This window comes from Gavialis gangeticus, unplaced genomic scaffold, assembly GCF_001723915.1.
Source record: "Gavialis gangeticus isolate Ggan-Ray unplaced genomic scaffold, GavGan_comp1, whole genome shotgun sequence".
Classification (NCBI taxonomy): domain Eukaryota; kingdom Metazoa; phylum Chordata; order Crocodylia; family Gavialidae; genus Gavialis; species Gavialis gangeticus.
The window spans coordinates 51,250,229-51,271,246 of NW_017728997.1; the positions used below are offsets into that span (position 1 = coordinate 51,250,229).

At 43.2% G+C, this 21,018-nt stretch overlaps 1 protein-coding gene across 3 annotated transcripts in view; it reads right to left on the reverse strand.

Moving 5' to 3' along the window:
• The window catches only part of PRKCD (protein kinase C delta), a 201,247-nt gene that overhangs the window by 27,418 nt on the left and 152,811 nt on the right, over nt 1-21,018 (reverse strand). For 2 of the 3 annotated variants that reach the window (XM_019505198.1, XM_019505197.1), the window contains 8 exons: nt 7,610-7,766; nt 6,448-6,479; nt 5,822-5,907; nt 5,090-5,219; nt 4,655-4,755; nt 2,695-2,791; nt 2,049-2,182; nt 1,151-1,324 (listed from right to left, as the gene is read on the reverse strand). In XM_019505198.1, coding sequence (XP_019360743.1) covers nt 1,151-1,324; nt 2,049-2,182; nt 2,695-2,791; nt 4,655-4,755; nt 5,090-5,219; nt 5,822-5,907; nt 6,448-6,479; nt 7,610-7,766 — 911 coding nt within the window. The remainder of the gene's footprint in view (nt 1-1,150; nt 1,325-2,048; nt 2,183-2,694; nt 2,792-4,654; nt 4,756-5,089; nt 5,220-5,821; nt 5,908-6,447; nt 6,480-7,609; nt 7,767-21,018) is intronic. The other variant, XM_019505199.1, reaches the window with a different exon arrangement.

Here is a 21,018-nt window from a genome sequence, read left to right on the forward strand (position 1 = left end):
CTGAACCTGTTCAGCCTCCAAAAGAGAAGGCTAAGGGGGGATCTTGTGGCCTGTTATAAACTAGTCAGGGGGGACCAGCAGGCACTGGGGGAGTCACTGTTCCCCCGAGCACCGCCAGGAGTGACCAGGAATAACGGTCACAAGCTGGCAGAGGGTAGGTTTAGGTTAGACATACGGAGACGCTATTTCACGGTCAGGGCAGCTAGGGTCCGGAACCAACTTCCAAGAGAGGTGGTGCAGGCTCCTACCCTGGGGGTTTTTAAGAGGAGGTTAGATGAACACCTTGCTGGGGTCATATGACCCCAGTACTCTTTCCTGCCATGGCAGGGGTTCGGACTAGATGATCTGCTAAAGTCCCTTCCGACCCTAGAAATTATGAAACTATGGTGGCAGCTAACACTGCTACCATTCCCATTGCCAAACTTTCAAAACCTGATGGCGAGATGACATGCCTTGAATGTGGGGCTGGGGCTTGGAGTGCTCTGCCACAGGACCTCAGCTGGGGCCTGATCTGTTGTGAGGGGTCAGGACTGCTGAGCTGGGGATGGATCCACCGTGTGCAGCTTGGGCCAATCTGGTGCATAGGTTAGGAGCTGAATCCAGTCCATGGGGCAGAAGATGTGATTTGGTGTGTAGGACCATGCTTGACCTGGCGCGCAGGGCTGGAGCCATACACCAAACTGGCCCCTCACACCGAATTAGGCTGATGGACTGTATCTGGCCCATGGACTAATTCTGTGCTAGTCATCCAGCCTGTGGGGCCAAAAGGTTGGGCAGCACTGCTATAGGTTTAGTGAGCTCTGTGCCATTTCATTCTTGTAGTTCATGTGCCGCCAGACTTTCTTGAAATACAAATTTCAATGGACTTTCTGTTTGTACTTCCCTTGATGATATCATAAATAATCTTAGTCCCATCCAGAATAAAATCAGAGGTTAATGTATCAAACATTTAAATTTCATCATTCTGCAGGATCTAATCCTGTCATCTTGGTATAGTGGCACTTTGCACCAACTTTGTTTTAAACTACTATATCAATTTCAAGACAAGAAAACACATTTCTTGCAGGGAGGCCAAATGTCACTTATCCAACTCACTGCATCGCTAATAACAGTACTCCCACAAAGACAAAAAGCTTAATATGCACTGTACCTTAGTTTGAAATGTGCAGTATAGGTGTGTAAGAAATGGATTCTCCCATGCAAGTGCTAAGACTCGCTTTTCAACCATGGTACATTCCACATCATCATCAATTAGTACCACATCCTTCTTAAGAGCTTTAATAGCAAAGAATTCATTCTTGCCCTTCAATTCAGCAAGCAGAACCTGCAAAACCAGGAATGAACAAAGGCACACATAAAAAACATTAACTAAGCTCTCGTAGCTCTCAGTGGAAGAGAATTTTAGAAGAAGCCATTTGAAGGAGGTGTGGTAATGAAAATAAAATTATTATTGCCCAAAAACAGAGCTCCTGGGTCTGGTGTGGGTGTTCACTTTAGGAACTGGGATGCATGAAATCTACATTGGACAAACAGGCCAACTTCTTTGTAATGCCTCTTGAACTCAAAGACTGGTGCAAAGGACATGGACCCTATTCATTAGAAAAGTTTGTCCACTATGTCTGTGAAACCAGACCTGCTAGCCACATGAAGAGTATTTCCTCCTTGATCTATACAGGCTAGCACAGAGCTCAGTTCCACTGCACTGCAGTGATCCCTGGTTATAATTTGAAAGTGTATATGGGGACAGAGTATTTTATGTTGAAGAATAAAAACTGATTTACTTTTTGGGGTATTAAGGAAGAAATCTAGGAAGGACAATGGGTTACTGTGTATTCTTTGATTCCAAAAGTACTTGTTGGTATTTTACTTTTGTTCTGTTGTTGCTTATGGTTGGGTGCAGGGGTAGAGGGGATCTTGATACCTTAACTTTAGAAAGTCACATTCCATCCCAACAACATTAAGAGAAAAGGATAGTGAAATTCTTTCAACAAAAATCTGTAGTTATAAACATCCGCAACCACCTTAAGTTCTGCACATTCATTACGTACCTTTCCAAAGCTTCCTTTCCCTAGCACTTTTAGGAAGGCAAAACTGTCTATGTTGAATTTTCTCCTGCTGGTAAGTCGCCCAGTTGTTTTTGGTGTGCTTCCCTCCCAGAGCTTATCATACTCGCTATTATCTGCTAATTAAAACATTGATTTTAAAATTCAGCATCATGTACATGACAGATTCCAACAGTTAGGCATCTCAGCACTCAGAAGTCAACAATTCAGTCACCTTGCCATTGACACTGGTGAATGTAAACATGAGAAGAGGATGAAGGCCTTATAATGAAGTTGAAATATTCAAGGACAGTTCATAATGTTGGAATTTTACTACCTAACCTAGAGTAAGTTTTCCCTATTATAGCACTTATAGTATCAAAGGCCTTGGGCATCAATTATAATCATGAAAGAGACAGCATAAGCTTGTTATGGGTGCTGTTTGGAGATTATAAAAATCTTTCTATGTTAAAATTGCAATTTTGCTGGAAAATATGGAACTTTGTGTACCACATACAGCAATATTAACTCAGATACAATTTCTCACTTTCATGTAGGGAGAATTACTTTCATTGACTACCTGAACTACAATTTTCATTAATATAGTTATCAACAAACAATTAGAGGAAAATATTGTGGACTTTATTCTCACCTGTTGTGTCTCCACCCAAAGCTTTGGGTTTCTTATCAAAATCCTGGTAAATACCAACATTTTCTGCAGGTCCAGAATCAGATCTTCTGGTAGATTTCTATAAAGAAAATAAGCTAAATGAAAACATGAGTCTAAATGCTTGAATGCTCTGTACCAGTGGTGTCAAAGATATGGCCTTTAGTGCTGGCCTTGCATGGGGCCAGTTTGGGACCCCTACTACATGTCAGATTCAGTGCCAATGGCACCCACTCCAGCTAGTTTGGGACTGCACCGCATGTAGCATCCACTCTGCTTGGTCTAGGATACAAGCTGCATGCTGTGCCCACTCCAGTTGGTCTGAGCTGGGTGCTGTGTGTAGCACATGTCCTGGACCAGCAAAACAAGTGCTACATACAGCATGTGGGGAGAAGAAGGGAGGGCTCTGTGGATCCCCATGTGCTAGATCCAGTGCCTGCTCTGGCCAGTCTAGGGTGCCGTTGCATGTGGTGCCTGCTCCAGCAGATCTGGTACCTATGTTGCAAATGGTGTCTGCCCCAGATCAGCCAAAGTGTGTACTGTATGCAGCTTATGTCCAAATCTGTCCACAGTGGGTGTCACGCGTAGCATAGTCCTGAAGTGGCCATAGCAAGTGCCATGGGTGCTAGATCCAGCATAGGCAGGACAGAGTGAAGTCCAGGGGCCCTGTAGGGCTGGCCCCATAATGTTCATTCGGTCCATGGACTGGTCCCATGCCAGTCATCTGGTGCGTTCGATACTTCTGCTCTACATTATAATTTCTGCTGGTGCTACCCCTTAAGAGTTCTAGATTCAAAACTTCATTAACAAGACAGTTTAATGATAGGGAAGAAAAGGAAAATTTGGATGAGAGATTACTTGAAGAATAATTACAGGATTTATTGTGGTTTTAGACACAAAATACAAGGATATTGATATTTAGCATGTTAGCAACTTTGTGTTTCCAGTTCCCTGGAATATCAAAATATTTACTTTTACTTTAACTTTGAGCTTTTTATTTAATGAAAAAATTGTTTTACTAGTCTTACTATGTTTACAGAGTCTTTTACTATGTTTAAAAAATAACTATTATGTTGAAAGTTTAGAAAATATAACCTGAGACTGAGTTCTTCAAGTTTGTTCATGTCACTAAGCCAGGGGTGGGCAAAAAAATGCAGACTGCGGGTAACATGCAGCCCACCAGGCCATTCTATCCAGCCCGCAGGGCCCCTAAAAAATTTAGAAAATTAATATTTATCTGTCCCTGGCTGCCTGTCATGCAGCCCTCGATAGTTTGCCAAAGCTCAGTAAGCCGCCCTCTGCCCGAAATAATTGCCTGCCACTAAGCACATGTTCCATGTCTTCCAGCTTTGCTGTTATTTTATTGCTGGTGCCTGGATCTTCAGTTGTTAATGAAAATCAGCATCCAGGGCCACTACAATAACCAAATTAACTATCAGAGGAAGGAGGTTAAATTAGCACGGGACATGCTGATTTCAGAACAAAAGCCACACATAAGCTTAAAATTATGGGGAAAAATTTCTGTTTTCTAACGTGAAAAAGTTGCAGTCTTTCTTAACAACAAAGTTTTGGAAAATCTATTTTGTTTTTCATCATGTATCCTTATTTTTACATTTCACTCTATTTGGCCAATGAAAATAAACCTCTGCCCAGCCTCATGTTGACTGATGAAACTTCTGATTGCAAATACTGCGGGAAATGTCTAATGGAAATGTCAGTGTAATGTTTTTGGTCTCTTTCGATTTCCACCAGACTTCAATTTTAGCCTGTCACTGACCTGACAGTTCCCCTTTTATGCCTCAGAATGACCTTTGCTACTTACACTGACTAACCCCAGCCCTATAATCTTTTTTGTGACCAAAATGGTAAGATGGGAGAAGAAGAAACACACTCACCAGCCATGCTTCATTTGAGCACTTACTTATAGCTGAGTGACACAACATACCTGGCTAACTTGATTTAAAGCTTCAGCTAAGAGTTTCTGGTTGATTCCACAGAGGTTTGCCACCTTCTTTTGACATTTGTGGTGCACATTCATCCAGCATTCTAAAAGGCAAGGAAATTCACAAAGATGGTTTTTATAAGAAACACCGTTCAACATTAAAACTCTTACAAATGAACATTTTATTCATTAGTTTTAGGCTGTTCAGAAACTTTAATAGACTTGAGTTGGGATGTGAGTATATTACTCTTAATCAAAATTTAGTAACCTTTAAGAAAATTACAATGCAAATTAAAGCTGTCCAAATTACAACTGGATTTGGGAGGCAAAACTCTGGTGGTTTGGAGTTATGCCTCCATTTCCTAGGGAAAACATTCCAGCAATTCTTTTACCGTTCCCCAGTCACAGACTTAAGCAGCACCGAGGCTCCTAGCATACCTTCACACTTTAGGCCTTGTTTAACTAATCCCCAGAGAAGGCTGCCACAGTGATCACAAAAGGTGGGACTCATGTAGTTGTTAACTTTAAATCGATGAGGCATGTCAATGTTGAAGCGCTCCTTCTGAAACTGAAGGCATATTTACACACACAAATCTTGTCAAGCATTAGTTAGCTGATCTGTTTCATCTATAAACCAGAATGGCTTTGAAATTTAAGTCAAAATTAAAAAGCATTCACAAATGATCCAAAAATGAAAACTAATTGAAATGCACAGACTGAAGAAACGTAATATGCTCAGTCTGGCTGAAACATGTGTTTAGCCAGGGCCAACTAGATACCTATTGACCCTCAACATTTTGACTGAAACAATGATATAATACAATAGGACAAGTTCAGGTTCCATGCAGGAAGAGCCAGAATTTCCTTTAACCCCAACTTTCATCCCAACCCAGGCAGGACATGCTAAAAAACCCAAAGGTCAACAAATCTGGGCCATTTTGGATTTTAAAACCTGTTACTGTATAATTAAGCAAAGCCTTAACAAGCTCTTTCATGTTAAAAAAACATTGTATAAAGGAATTTTAACTGCTCTTTTTCCAGTGTTTCATCCATGTTCCATCTACATAAAATACAAGGTTTTACAGTAAAATACCCCCCACAATGGACCTTTTTGTTTTCATCTAACTTCTTGCACATTTATGAAGAGTTTTAAAGATTTTTATCACTTACCATTGTGTCTCTGCTGTTGGCTGCGGTACCGGTACATCTCCCAATGATTTTATCGATACATTTCTTATGAATAGCAGCATTACATTCTTTGAGACAAATGAATAGGAAATGGAATATAGTCAGTAAACAGATAGCGAAGGCCAGCTGTTCATCTTTAGACAATTCTAATGTGGAATATGCATTCATTTCTTACAACTATTAATCCATATGCTTCAGGTAAAGTTACTCTAATCAAGGAAGTGGTATGGACTTCTTTTTTCTTTTTTTGGAAAATATTTCTTGCCTTTAAAACCCTGAATCTCTCTCCTGTAGGTGATACCACCAATAGAATTAATACAACACTACTACAGTTTTTAATTTTGGTAACAAAATATTTTGGTACTTGGGATTTTACCATATATGATGGTACATAAAGCTCTACTTCAACTGAATTATTTGACAATTAACTATGGAATGTTGTGTAGGAGGTTATATTTTCATATTTCATTGCCCACTTGTTTAAAATGGCATATTATGCACCATGTTTGATAAATGTCTATACAATATATTATTTATGTTTAATATTACTTATTTACAATTAAGTATATAAAGTTGTCACTGTCACAAAATGTGTGAAAACAACTTACGCCTACATTTGTATCCTTGCTTGTTGAGTCCCCTGAAAAACAAAACAATTAAAAACAATCACAAAGATTTTGTACGTGGTTTTCCCATATTACACAATCCAGCTTAAAAAAATAGTTAACCTGATACATTTTCAGTCCAGGTTCTCTTATTTGAAATGCTCCATACACATAAAAGGATCCAGATTCTTCTTCTCTAACCATCTTCAAACCTCTCCTATCACACTGTCTTAAATCTGAGCACAGTAAGGTGGGATCACTTTTACTCCTTCAGGAAGAAGATTTTGCCAGTTAAGGGCTAGCTCTTGTTCCATCATAAGTCAGTGGAAATTCTGTCAGTTATTTCAATGGATCAGAATCCAATTCTAAATTGCAACCTCATGTTATGTCAGAATTATGGCTAGGGATCTTTTTACATGTGTTTCTGACATGGCACTGGGTGCTTTTAATTAGTGAGCTGTGCTAATTAAAAGTGCCTGTGGATCACATGTATCAGCAGTGCAGTGCGTCCTCACGCTGAGAAAATGGTAGCAGCGTGCTTTGAACTTAAGCACATTGAATGTGTTTTAGTTCAAAGCAAACCGCCACCATTTTCTCAGCACGGAGGTGCATTGTACCACTGATACATGTAACGTGCAAGGCTGCCAGACAGCGTCAATTTACATGCTTCAACAGACTTGATTAATCAAGTCTGCTCCGACATGCATCCCCATGATTCTGGATTTCCAGCGTGTTGGAGCAGACTCCCCACGTGTGCCCTTACATATGACAGCACTTTTATTCATGCTGCATGAACCTGAGGCAGAATTGATCCAAGTTATGTGGTTTTCTGTACGGAGCATTTAGATGGGTGGCAAAGAGAAAACACATTCACCCTTTGGTGGGGGGAAGGTAAATCTTAGACCGGGTTCTGCCATTTTTAAACCAAACTTCTAATACCAAACTTCTGTTCTTTTACAGGTATAAACTAGTTTCCAATCACTTATACCAGTAAAAGTGTAATGTCTGTATCTGGTCCATGTAAGAGACATGCAATAAAGAACCACAGCTATGGATGGAAAATGTTGCAAAATGAATCAATTCTCATTTCTTCTGAAAGAAATTGTCTTATAGGTTCTCCAAAGACAAAATAAACATGCGCTTACAAATACAGTTTCTCTCTTACCAAACAAAGTCTTTACAGACAGAGCAAAATGTAGGCTGTCCAAAAAAGGTGGCAATAAACTCATGATTCTTGATGTAGTGGATTTTAGCCTGTTTGATAGCTCCTCTCCTATTTATAGTTACTGTCCCTTCGTCTTCACTTATTGACTGTTTGCAATCTAAGGTGAAAACAAAAAAATGAAAAAAAAACTTTAAAAAGTTACAATAAATTGTAGTGCAAACAAGTATTTAACCCCTCCCCAAATCATACAGTTAAGTTTCATGCAAACATTTTGTAGTTTTGTGCACATGCAAACACATCTACACTAGGGGTGTGTGAAGCAGGAATTATTCGATTCGGATTCGGCCTGATTTGGGGGACAGTGATTTGATTTGCCAATTCAGATCACTGTTCTGATTCAATTCAGCCAAATCTCAGTCTGAAGCTTTGATTCTGATTTGGAGAATTAGTGATTTGGCCACAGACACAGCTTTACATGTTTTTTCTATGTACCCTGAGGTACCAGGCGCAGCTTGTGAATGCTGAGTTGGTGGGGAGGATGAAGCATCCCATGGGACCATGGGGGGACTTCTGGTCCACTTCTGGGTCTGCCGCCAAGTATATAGTGGACCCCCCTCCCCTCATGTCCCCCTGGCTTAGTGATCGGCCACAGGGGGACCCCGGGTGCCTCCCCAGACCCAGAAGGCACCAATCGCTGAGCCAGGGGGCTCAGTACTTTTAGTGGACCAGTACTTCCACTTCTGGGTCTGCCACTGAGTGTGTGGGAAACTCTCCACACTCCCATAAGACGCTCCATTTGCCCCGCCATCTCAGCGTTCATGAGCCATACCTGGTACCTTGAGGTATGTAGAAAAAACATATAAAGATGTGTCTATGGCCAAATTGTTGAATTTCTCCAAATCAATTCAGAGGCTTCCAATTCCAATTTGATTCGGAGAGATCAAAGGGTCTCCTGATTTGATTCAGATTTGGAGATTCGGACACCGAATCAGGCTGAATCCCCTCCAAATCGAATCAGCGACTGAAACTTCACAGAGCCCTAATATACACACACTTCAAAAGTATCTATGCTTTTGCTCTGCACTTCTTTGGACACCTACAGCAGGGTGGGATGGAAAGGAGGATGGAATGGTTAACTTACAAGACCTCTTTCTGATAGAAACTCTCTTGTATCACATTTTAAACCTGTATACAGTAGTAAAAGTAGTTGTTAAAGAAATAGTTTCACTGCACAGAGGACTAACTAGGAGGTTTTGTGCCCTAGGCATAACCCTGCTAGCAGGTGGGGGTGGGGGAGGGCTGAGCCTTGGGCAAAACCCTGATAGGAGTTGAGGGGGGAGCAGGCAGAGTGGTCTATGTTACCTGCCCCAGGGGCTGCAGCTACTACAGAAGCAGCATGGAGTCTCTGCACTGTCTGCTACTGCTATAGGCATGGCATGGAGTTGCTGCTGCTGCAGCACCACAGACTCCATGGGGAGCTGCCATTCTGATATCCCCAGTAAGTGGGGCCTGGATGCCACTGGTGCCCTGCTTGCCCAAGTTATACTACTGTCACTGCATATGACAAGGCTTTTTTCCTTAATAGTTTTCCTACTGCTGAGTACACTGAATGTTTTAAATATAGTGTAGAACTATAGTACATAGCCCAGTATTACTACTTTACCCTGGTCTTATTCATAGATTCATAGACTGTAAGGGTGGAAGGGACCTCAGAAGATCATAGAGTCCAACCCCCTGCACCGGCCAGGAAAGACAGGTGGGGACAGGTGACCCCAGCAAGTCCTCCCTCCTCCCCTTCTTGAAGATGCACACAACATTAGGCCTCTTCCAGTCCCCAGGGACCTTTCCAGAGCATCATGAGTTTTGTAACAATATTGCCAGGGGCTCCATGATGACCTCAGCCAGCTCCTTCAGCACCTTCAGATGGAGTTCATCCAGTCCTGCTGACATATTTGTCAAATTTTTTTAATTGATCACACACTAGTTCTACGGCCAGGTGGCATAGGCCTTTTCCAGCCTGGCTCATATGGCCAGAGGGGGCAGGGAAACTCCCCATGTGACGTATAATTTTGGTGCCCCACACCCCAAAATCAGCACCTGGGGCTGGTGCCCCTCTTACTGCACCCCTCCCCCAGGTATGCTATTGCTTAGGCCCCAGACAGATATTACAAAAATCACATGATGAGATGTGATCCCCAATCCCAACCATCACTTGTCATCCCATGCTACATGTGCATGGCAGGTTTATGGGGATGAGGGACAGATCCCAACTGTGCAACTGTCAGTAGCCCAGGTAGGCTCATAGGTGTGAGGTTTTAAATTCCTGGTGTGGGGTGCCCCTAATCTCCACCTTCTGGGAGGTGATCCCCCACACTTGGCAGCCCTCTTTTGGTGAGGGAAGACTCGGCTTTTCCTGATGGAAACCTTTGATCCTCCACTCCTGGGTGTGGGGGTTTAAACTCCCCAGTGGAGGAGTATCTCAACTCCTTCTCTGAGCCAGTGCCTACAATTTGCTGATTGCCAGCACTGGGCTAATTGGAGACCCAGGGCTGTGCAGTGTTGAGTCTAACAATCAGCTGATTGCCAGCATTGGGCCCCGGAAAGCTCTAGCGTGTGTGTGTTAACATGATGCACGTTCCATTTATGTGTGGAACATCTTTCCAATTCGCCGTTCTATGGCACCTTAAATTGAGTGGATGTGTGACACTGTTGCCATGTATGGTACAATTAACACATTAATCATGCCATAAATCACCCTCAATGGAGCAGGCACAGCTAGTGCACTCCTGCTGGAAGCAGCTCTCTCTGTCACCACTGCAGGCATGCAGCTGCTGGGGCTGCCACCACTTGGCAGAAGTAGCTGGAATAGCTGCAGGTAGCCTGAACAGAGGTAGCCTGAACAGGTAAGGGCTCACTGACAGGCTCCCCTGGGAGCAGGGACAGCAAGGGAACAGCTCTCTATCACCCTCTGGATGAGAAGTGCACTTCTGAGGTGAATTTATAGCACTCCCATCAGGGGGTTGTTCCCATGTGCATGCCTCCATAGCACTTTATCTTTTAGCACTACAAAGTGCCTCAACATTTTGTAACATACAAATTAACATGCACACTTCTTGTAAGTGAATAAATAAAGCATGCAGTACACCAAGCATTGACTCTCTACGACTATTCTGGTTCAGATACTGAAGCCTTCCATTTTCATCTACCTGTAAGCCTGGTATTAAGGTCCTGGTCTTCAGTGGAAGTTAACAATGCAAAGACATTTTTAGAAAGACTAGATAAGAATGTTAGTATTCTACCAAATACTGCCCTCCAAACAAGAGCAGCTTTCTAATGTCCAACACTTCATGTTCTGGCACAGTATGTGGTGCAATGGCTGTGCAAACACAACTGGCAGCACCAGTTTCTAATACGAGTTGTAGGGGACTGTAACAGAGAGTCTGGGGCCCAGTGAGGAGCTGACAATCAGTGAGGACTGGTAGGGTGTCAGGGACCCTAGTGGGAGTTCAGTGGAACTGGGGCTATGTAAAGGTCTCTGGGCAGCCTCCTTATTTATCACTATTCCATCAAGGTGTGACACGTAAGATGGGAAGGCACCCCGGGGCACAGTTACGGAGCCTGCAGGGGGCGTCATGGCCACCCCTAGGACCCTGACATGGTACAGGGACAAACTGAGTAAAGGAGACCACTTTTCATTTAAAAGACAAGAGCTGTTGGTCACTGAGAGGAGCCCCTACTCCTATCATCAGACTACTGCATTCTCTCCTCCAGCTTAGTGACTTGGGTTTGACCTTGAACTATTATGGTCAAATAGTAGTTTGCCCACTGACAGAAATGGAACAGCATAGAGTCCCTATATCCCTCTCTTGCTAAGATCCCATTCTCCTCTGCTTGACACAGCACCTACATTTACTACAGGGAAAAAATGAGGCATGGGGTATGTGTGTGTATGCATGGAGACAACAGCTAGATGGCAAGGGTCAACCCTTTTTCATCTTTAAATTTTAGTTTTTCTATTCCAAGTAGCTCCTGTCACAGCAAGGCAATGGACGGTGGGGAAGAAGGTGGAAACACTAACATGCAATCCAGGCCCTCTCAGTTTTGCCACTGACTTCAATGGGATTAGGATTTCAACTCAGAGTTAACATTTCTGCACCAAAATGCTTGTTAAGCCTTGCTCTCTGTGATGGAACAACTACAGAGAAAGAGAAAATCATTTTAAAAGCACAAAGAGTAACAAAGAGTAACCAGTCCATCCACCCTTCTGAAAACACATACCAAGCTGATTAACTGAGTCTGCTCTTCACATGAGCTGACATGCATTGCACTGTGCCACGTGCAGTTGTGTAAGTGGCAAAATGTGCGTCACTGCATTGAAAATGATGGCGGTGTGCTTTTGAACTAAAGCACTATTTTCTCCGTGCTGATGTGCATTTCGCCACTTATACAACTGCAAGTGTTGCAGCGCCAGGCACTTACACATGTAAAAATGCCCCCCCACACTGAGGAAGCTAAAGTCAGTTCACTGTTTTTCACTACTGCAGTTCAGGTGTTACTTTGCTGATAACACTCATTACCAGCTTGCAGTTTACGAGGTTTTCAAATCTCCTCTTTAAAAGAGGTCTGATTCTCAGTACATCCTTGCATTCACATATACAGAATAGCTATTTATCTGAGGGAGAAACCTGAAAGCTCAACTTGGTTCATAATACTTTAGAGATTCAGTGATATTTTCTGCCCAGGTGACCTATACATTTGCTGTTTCCCCCAGCTAATTTCTCCAGTTTTCAAGTTAGAGGGACTGACTTCTGGCTTTTAAACAAGCCATAATGGTGATGAATTAAAATGACAACAAATAAAGGCATGTTTTTTGTGCCAAAGAACTTGCAATGAATCATACAGCACGCAGACTATATTAGCAGAACATCTGTAAATCTGTGTGACTTAGCCTATTATTTTTCATCTTCCCTCTCTCATGTTCTTTTCACACAACATTCAACAATACTCTTCACACAACATGCAAAGCAAGATACATCACATTTTTAAGCAGCATAACATTCGCCTTTGACTACTTCAAAGTGCACCGCCACCATTTTCTCAGTGCTGATGTGCATTTCGCCACTTATACAACTGCAAGTGTTGCCTAACCTAATGCAAAATGTTACTTGTAGCAGCCCCTTACATGTGGAAAAATGAAATACCAACTCCAGAACAATCTGGTCTTAGATCAAGGTATCTTAGGTAGGTTAGACCCTCCTAATTACATATATATAAAAAAAGAATTCAGCTAATCAATTCTGGAGATTTCATGGAAACCTGAGAGACTAAACAAAACACTGTGTGCAGAAGAGACATTTAATCTTTATGCTGGCTGTACCTTTTAACTTTCATCTGATGCTTCTAGGACTAATATGAAAAACAGATGAACACAGACAATTCTGGAGGATGTTAACACACTTTTAAAGCAGCAAACAGGGGGAAGCAAACAGGAGTTTGCAAGTCAGTTCACCATCCCCCTAGTTGAAGGGAGCTTGTAAGGTAAGATTCTTTTTTTATATATATGTAATTAGGACGGTCTAACCTACATAGTTTTATTTTAAGCAGCTTAAACTCAGCAGTTGACCAAGCCTTAAGTTCCTTGGTTAACTTGAGTCGAGAAGGATGGGCAGTTTGCTTGGAAACTCTCTCTCATATTCTTTCTCTATAAGTTTCCTGAGAGGAAAGAGGTTTTCAGGGAAAAGGAACCCTTCAGGATCAAGGAACAACGAACAGGCCAGTTACAGAGGAATTGGCTGGGGAAGGTCTTCTTGGAAAGAAAGGAAGGAAGTGAGAGGCAGCAGATTAGAAGACCCAGAGAGATGGCTGGAGGACATTGCAGTCCCAGAACCACTGCCACTTCCAGCTCTTCCTCTGCTTCTGCTTGTGAGGTGTCTGTCCATGAGGATCCATACACTGTCGAGGTTTCCACCCAAGTCCTTATTTGGTTCTGTGCAGACTGTGGCTTGCAGGTTCCTTCCAGTGTCAGCCAGGTAGGGGACTGCCTGCAACGTGAGTTGTGCCTTCTGGTGGTGTTCCTTAGGGAGAAGGCAAGAGAGCTACAGGAGGACGTAGCAAGGCTCCAAAGCATCCTCCATCATGCTTGAGGAAGAACTGCCAGAGGTGGTTCTAGAAAAGGAAGAGAGCATTGACTCTCTAGAGATGGAAAGTGGAAGCTGGAAGCTTGTGACCTCTAGCAGCAAGAAGAAGCCATCATTCCCACTTGCAGTGGTTTGCCTTGGACAACAGATATGGAGTGCAAGGAACAGCGGAGGAAGAGCATGTTTCATTGGTGGAAGAGGCCAGGCCAGGCCAGGAATCCCCAAGGTGGGGAGGATCAAGGTCACTGCCATGAAGAAGAAGCAGTGGGTCTTGGTGGTTGGAGACTACCTTCTGTGGGGGATGGAGGCATCCATCTGCCAGCCTGACCTGTTGTCTTGGAAGGTCTCCTGCTTGCCTGGAGTCTGGATCTGAGATGTCATGGAAGGATTGAGATAACTGGCTCTGTGGAGGTGGGGAAAGCAGTGGACATAATATACCTTGACTTCAGCAAGGTTTTTGATATGGTCTCCCATAGGTTTCTTGCAAGCAAGCTGAGAACATATGGGTTGGATGAATGGACTGTAAGCTAGACAGAATGCTGCCTGGATCATCAGGCTCAATGGGTAGTGATCGATGGCTTGAGGTCTAGTTGGCAGCCGGTATCAAGCAGAGTGCCTTAGGGGTTAGTCCTGGGTCTGGTTTTGTTCAGTATCTTCATTAATAACCTGGAAGATGGGATGGATTCCACCCTAAGCAAATTTATGGATGACACTAAACCAGGGGGTACAGTAGATCTTCTGGAGAGTACAGCTAGGATTCAGAGTGACCTAGACAAATTGGAGAATTCTGCCAAAAGAAATCTTATGAGGTTTGTAATTGCCATCCACTTCTACATCCCCCACCAAGTCTTCCCTATTTGTGAGCAGCAGGTCAGGAAGAGCATGACCCCTAGTTCGTCTCTCCAACACTTGCACCAAGAAGTTATCTCCAACGCTTTCCAAAAATTTCCTGGATTTCCTGTGCACTGCTGTATTGCCTTCCCAGCAGATGTCAGGGTGATTGAAGTCCCCCATGAGAAACAGGGCCGTGGTTTGGAAAATTTTGCTAGTTGTTTTAAGAATGGCTCATCTACTTCATCCTCCTGGCTTGGTGGTCTATAGCAGACATCCACCATAACCCCCTCTAACCTTAACGCAGAGACTTTCTACAGGCCTATCTCCAGTTTCATACTGGAGCTCTGGGCAGTTTTACAGCTCTTTTACATACAGCACAACTCCTTCTCTTCTCCCCTGCCTGTCCTTCCTGAACAGTTTGTACCCATCCATGACAATGCTCCAGTCATGTGACCTATCCCACCAAGTCTCTGTTATTCCAGTCATGTCAGTCACATTCCTTGACTGTATGAGGGCTTCCAATTCTTCCCACTTGTTTCCCAGGCTCTGTGCATTAGCTTTTGGTTGGATCAGGGTCTCCTCTGGCAGTATCACTGGTGTCCATATGGATGAGCAGGGTGGGGTAGTCTGATTACTGAGACTCATCTGGCCCTGTATCTGTGACATTTAGAATCTGGGCTCTAGACAAGCAGCAGACCTCCCAAGATAACAGGTGAGTTCAGCAGATAGATGTCTCCATTCGCCGCAGAAGGCAGTCTCCAACCACTACCTGTTGCTTCTTCTTGGTGGCAATGGTTTTGATCCATCCACCCTTGGGGAGGCCTGTCCTGTCCTTCACAAATGGAACATGCTCCTCCCCCTCTGTTGCTAGGGCTCCACATCTGTTCTTCAGGCAAACTGCTGCAGGTGGAAATTAAGATTTCTGCTTGCTGCTGGAGGTCAAACGCTTCCAGCTTCCACTGTCCTGGGAGTCCATGTCCTCTCTCTTCTCTAGTGTTGCCTTTTGCAGTCCTTCCTCCACAGTCCTAGAGGTCTCTTCCAGCATTGAACTGATTAAGTCGTCATGGTGGAGGATGCATTGGAGCCTTGCCACCTCCTCCTGTAGCTCTCGCTAGCTCCCTAAATAAAGGGCACCGCTCACATTGCAGGCAGTCCCCCACCTGGCCGTCACCAGAAGGAACCTGCAAGCTACAGTCTCCACATGGCCAAACCAGGACCTGGGTGGAAGCCTCAACAGTGAGCAGTCCTGCCTGGACAGACAGCTCACAGGTGCAAGCAGAGGCAATAGCAGTGGCCTTGGCTTTGTGACATCCTCCAGCCATTTCCCTGGGTCTCTTAATCTCTGACCTCTCTCTTGCTGTCCTTCCTCCAAGTAAACCTTCCCTAGCAAATTCACCTGTAAGCTGGCCTGGTCACTGCTCCTTGGTTCCAAAAGGTTCCTTTTTCCTTGCTTCCTCTCACCATCAATTAGACACTTGCTCCCTGAGCTAGATGCAACCTTTTTGGGCAGATGGCAAGTTAGTAGTTTTACTGAGTTCCATACATGTCTTCTATATACTCAAAATGGAGGCCATGCAACAGTCCCCTATGCCATAACCAGGCTACCAACCAAAGCCCCTCTTTCCCATCTGCTACTTCTGCCTTCCCTACTGAGCCAATCCTTCATGCTGTGTTCAAATGGCAAATATACCAGACCCCAAAAGAAAACCTTAGGTGTAGGAATTATGTAATGTGCTGTAATCATGAAATAGGTAATGGGATATAATGAGAAAACCAGGGGATAAAATGGAGCAAAAGAGAGAGATTTTTTGCTAGTGTGAGCTGATCTGCCAGAGCCAGCTAGCATGGGACACCTAGACTTTATCACTATCCCAGTTTTAAATGGTTGATCAAATGCTAGTAGCTGTAATTACTGTATGGGTACAGCAATTAGTAAGTAGTGTAACACTGCTATTTAATACAGTATTTTTGTGTATCTGTTTAAAGTAATGGTATAACTGCTACTGGCCTTTGGACTTAATAAAGGCATTTTAAGCTAGATTACTGATGTAGTCATTCAAATGCCAACTGTTTGGCAAGCCAACCTAGAGACCAAAGTCAGTAATTCTGGTTAGTTTAAGCTATTGTAACCTATCCTCTACAGTCAGCAAACAATTCCTTTTACGGAATCACAGTAACTTAAGGGAGAATGGAAGGGATGCACAACAGTAAAGAGTTGTCAGATACAAAAGAGATGGCAAAAGACCATGTAACACCATGAGAAATAGGAATGGGAATGATCCATGCAAAACCATGGAAGAAACTGTAACAGTTGTCTTTCTGAGTAACTCCAAAGTAGGAAAAGGCAGAAGTAAAAGCAGCCATCCTTCAGGAACTATATTTGGTGGGTGGAGTGTACTACCTACTGAAATACATGTGAGAAGCAGAAGAACTTGCATTTCTTCATGAAAGAATAAAGTGGAGGTTTTTAGTGGCTGGTGTGGCATTAAAACCTAGTGTCTGAGAAAACAAGAAACTACAGTTAAAGGTGAACACACTAAACGCTGAAGAACATTAAAATAATGCAAAGTCTGCTTTTGGTAGGCATACTTGTGAGTTAAAACAAAAGCTTTTAAGGGTGTGAACTAACTAAAAGTAAAAACCAAGCTGCTTGCTTTTTGGGTTTATAGGAATGTTTAAATAAACTGCAATAGAATTAATACAGTTCTGGCTGTAAAAAATGCACATATAATTACTCTAAACTTCTGCCTTCTTTTTGCTAACAGCTTGGAGATGCTGACACATGCAGGCTCAGAGATGGGTGGTCAACTTGCGGCCGTGTACCATAAATGGCATAGGAAGCCTCTTTGTGAAGTGTATAGCAGATCAGGGAGGAAGCAGGAAGTAGAAAGCAGAGCAACAGAACATGTAGGGAGCACAGGGCCAGGAGCAAAAAGCAAAGTTGCAGATTCAACAAGGAAAGAGGACTGGGGAGGCACATTGTACCATGCCTGAAATAAATGCTGGCTTCCACTGCATTAGCTCATTTTCTTTTTTTACCATGGCAAGTTGATGCAAAAAGAGAATTCAAGCCAGGGTTTTAGAAATTATTTTCTTTACATCATGAAAGGTTTTAGCTATTGTAAATTTGTTGTTCCAACTTTTGTTCTTTTGTTAACCCTTAAGCTTTATGTTGGTTTTCAGAGCACAGAAATGAGTTTGTATTCCATCAAAGTACTGACTTAATAGTTCTCTGCCCTGCCTAAGAAAAAAATGTTTATTTGTCTTCTAGTCAAGCAATTTTTAACTAAAGTTTTGTCTTAGTTCTAACTTTGCTTATATTTAATTTTTTTTTTTTATTCTTTTTGTAAAAAAGTATGAAATTGTCATTTTGGGGGGCAATAGAGATAAAAGGTGCTGACAGATGTGAAAAAATACCAAAACAAAACAGCACTTTACCAGAAGAGGCAGCACGTTAGTTCAACCTGGCTTCACAATGTCTGTATAGATCAGGTGCTTCAGCTATTCGATAAAAGCACCAAAAAGCCCTACTGAAGTGCCTGATTTACACAGATGTTGGGCAAGCGAAGTCCAACTAATGCGATGTCTTTTCTGGGTTGGTGCTGAACTCAGTGCAGGGGCACACTGAGCTTAAAGTAAAGCACCTTTCTTTTTTTCATGTATGTAAGCAGCCAAAATAGTTGCACCATAGGTTTTGAGTGTGCTTCTGTTTCATACATGTTATATTCATAGGATCATAGGAAAGCAGGGCTGGAAAGTACCTCACCACGTCATCTAATTCAGATCCCTCCCTGAGGCAGGATCATCCCTGATTAAATCAACCCAGCCAAGTGTCTGTCCAACCTCCTCTTGAAAATTTCCAAGGATGGAGATTCCACAACATCCCTAGGGGTGTGCAGGGCTTGAGGGTTTGTGGGGGGCGAGTGGGGGAGCCAGAGGGGGGGAGGCACAAGTGGCTGGAGCTGGCAGTGCTCGGCAATGGTGGCAGAGCTGGTGGTGCTCAGCAGCAGTGGGGCGCGGCAGGACCTGTATGGCACTGTCTGTGGGGCCCTGCAAAACATGGGGCAGTCGCCCTGATTTCCACCCCCTGCACCACCAGGGATGGCCCTGCAAGCACTGAACAGAGAAGAGGCATTTCCTTTCATTTGCAAGGGACATGCGTGGTAATATAACCCTATATGCTACCGACTTTTTTTTTTTTTGTTGGGGTGGGGTTTGTGGCAACAAGAGAACCCTGTTGACTCATATTCAACTCATGGTCTACTCCCTGCCCCCCCACAAATCCTTCTTTGCAATACTGAAGCCTGGCCAGTCATTCCCCAGTCTATATTCATGCATGCAATTATTCTGTCCCGAATTCAGGACTTTGTACTTGTCCTTGTCAAATCTCATCTGATTGACTGTAGACCATTTCTCCAGCCTATTCAAGTCATTCTGGATGCTGGCCCTACACTCCAGAATATCTGTGACTGCACCTGACTTGGTGTCATCTGCACATTTGCTAAGCATGCACCTAATCCCATTGTCCAGATCGTTAATGAAGATGTTAATGCCAGATCCAGGACAGACCCCTGGGGATCTCTACTTGATACCTCCTCTCAACTAGACATTGAGCCACTTATGATTACTTGTTGAGTATGATGATCCAGCCAGTTATGTATCCACTTTACAGTACTTCTGTCTAGTCTGTCTTCCCTTAGCATGTTAATGGGAATATCATAGGACACAAGCCTTACTAAAGTCAAGGTATGTCATGTACACTGCCATTCACAGAGCCTATCACCTTATCACAGAAAGAAATCAGATTGGTCAGGCATAACTTGCTCTTGGTTTATCTATATTAGCTGTTCCTGATCACCTTGTTTTCCTTTAGGTGCATCACAGTGGATTCCTTGACGACCTGCACCATGATCTCTCCAGGTATCGAGGTCAGGCTGACTGCTCTGCAATTCCCTGGATTCTCCTTGTTCCCTTTTTTAAAGATGAGCACTATATTTGCTCTTTTCTAGTCATCTGGGACCTTAGCCAACCTCCATGAGTTCTCAAAGAGGCCAATGGCTCTGAAATTACCTCAGACAATTGCTCCAGTACCTTAGGAGGCGTCCCCACGAATGCACACATGTGATTTGCGGCATCATAAACCACGTGTACCACACATGCATGTGTTCACTGCGCTGCTTATTTGGAGATCCCAGTGTAACCAAAAAGTGCCAAAAAAAGCAGCATGATGCATGTGGCTGCAGTGTGCACCAGCCAAAATCAGAGCCTGGCTGGCCAGAGTCACACTCCAGCTGCTGGCCAGGCTCTGCACACGCAGATCACTCCTGCTGCAGCCCTGGGAGAGCACCCAGGACCCCAGGTAAGGCTGCTGGGGCCAGGTCAGGTGCTGGCTCCAGCACCCCCTGCCCCACCCAGGGCAATTTTCTGCATGCCAAAGCATACGTGCAAGGGTGTGCCCAGGGACAACTAGCAGCAGTACAAGTATGTGCTGCTGCTCTTTGTCCCCAGGGCAATGCACATTCCTGCTCATGGGGACATGCCCTTAGAGTATATCCCATCTGGCCCTACTGACTTGAAAGCATCTAGCTTCTCTACAGAATCCCTAACATTGCCAATCCAAGCAATTCCTAATCCAAGAAATTTAATCTAGGCTATTTTCCTCTTTCCTTATCTTTGCTGCCAACTGCACTCATCATCTAGTAGCTGCCCCTATCTGTGAAAACTGAAGTAAAAAATGGCATTAAATATTTCAGCCTTTTCTGCCTCAACTGTAACTACGTTGTTTTCCACATTCCATATGGGACCTATGGTTTCTTTTGGACTTCCCTTTTGACATATGTGTATTTAATTGCTTTATATGTCCCTTGCCAGCTGTACCTCAAATTGTGCCTTGCCCTTTCTAAATTTCCCCCCTGCGTAACATGCAATACTCCTATACTCTTCCCTAGTACTATGACCAAGTTTCCACTTTATATAGGATTCTTTTTTTGAGTTTCAACTCATTGAGGAGAATACTTTCTCACCAGTCTGGCCTCCTGTTACACTTCCCATAATATGACATGAATACTTCTGTTGTGTGTGTCGTGTTGTGCTTATATTGTTTGTTGCAACAAGAATATTTTTGACATGCATAATTATGCTAAAAGAGGCACCACATTATTTTATCTTTGGTTGAGTCACACCAAATAGTGCACTATTGTCAACCGTTATATATTTTTTTTCAATTTGCAAAAACAAGGTCTTCAAAATATGTGTATATTTCTGCCTCCTCAAAAATAATTATTGGTTCTTAATAACTTCATTATAAGTTTTGTAATTGTGAAGTGCTATAATCTTGGTTATACTGTTAGTAAATACTGAAATCTTTACAATGGTATTGCCTTATGAGCTTTTCTCCCTTTTACCCATTTTTTCTTAAATCAAGACTTGTTTTACAGG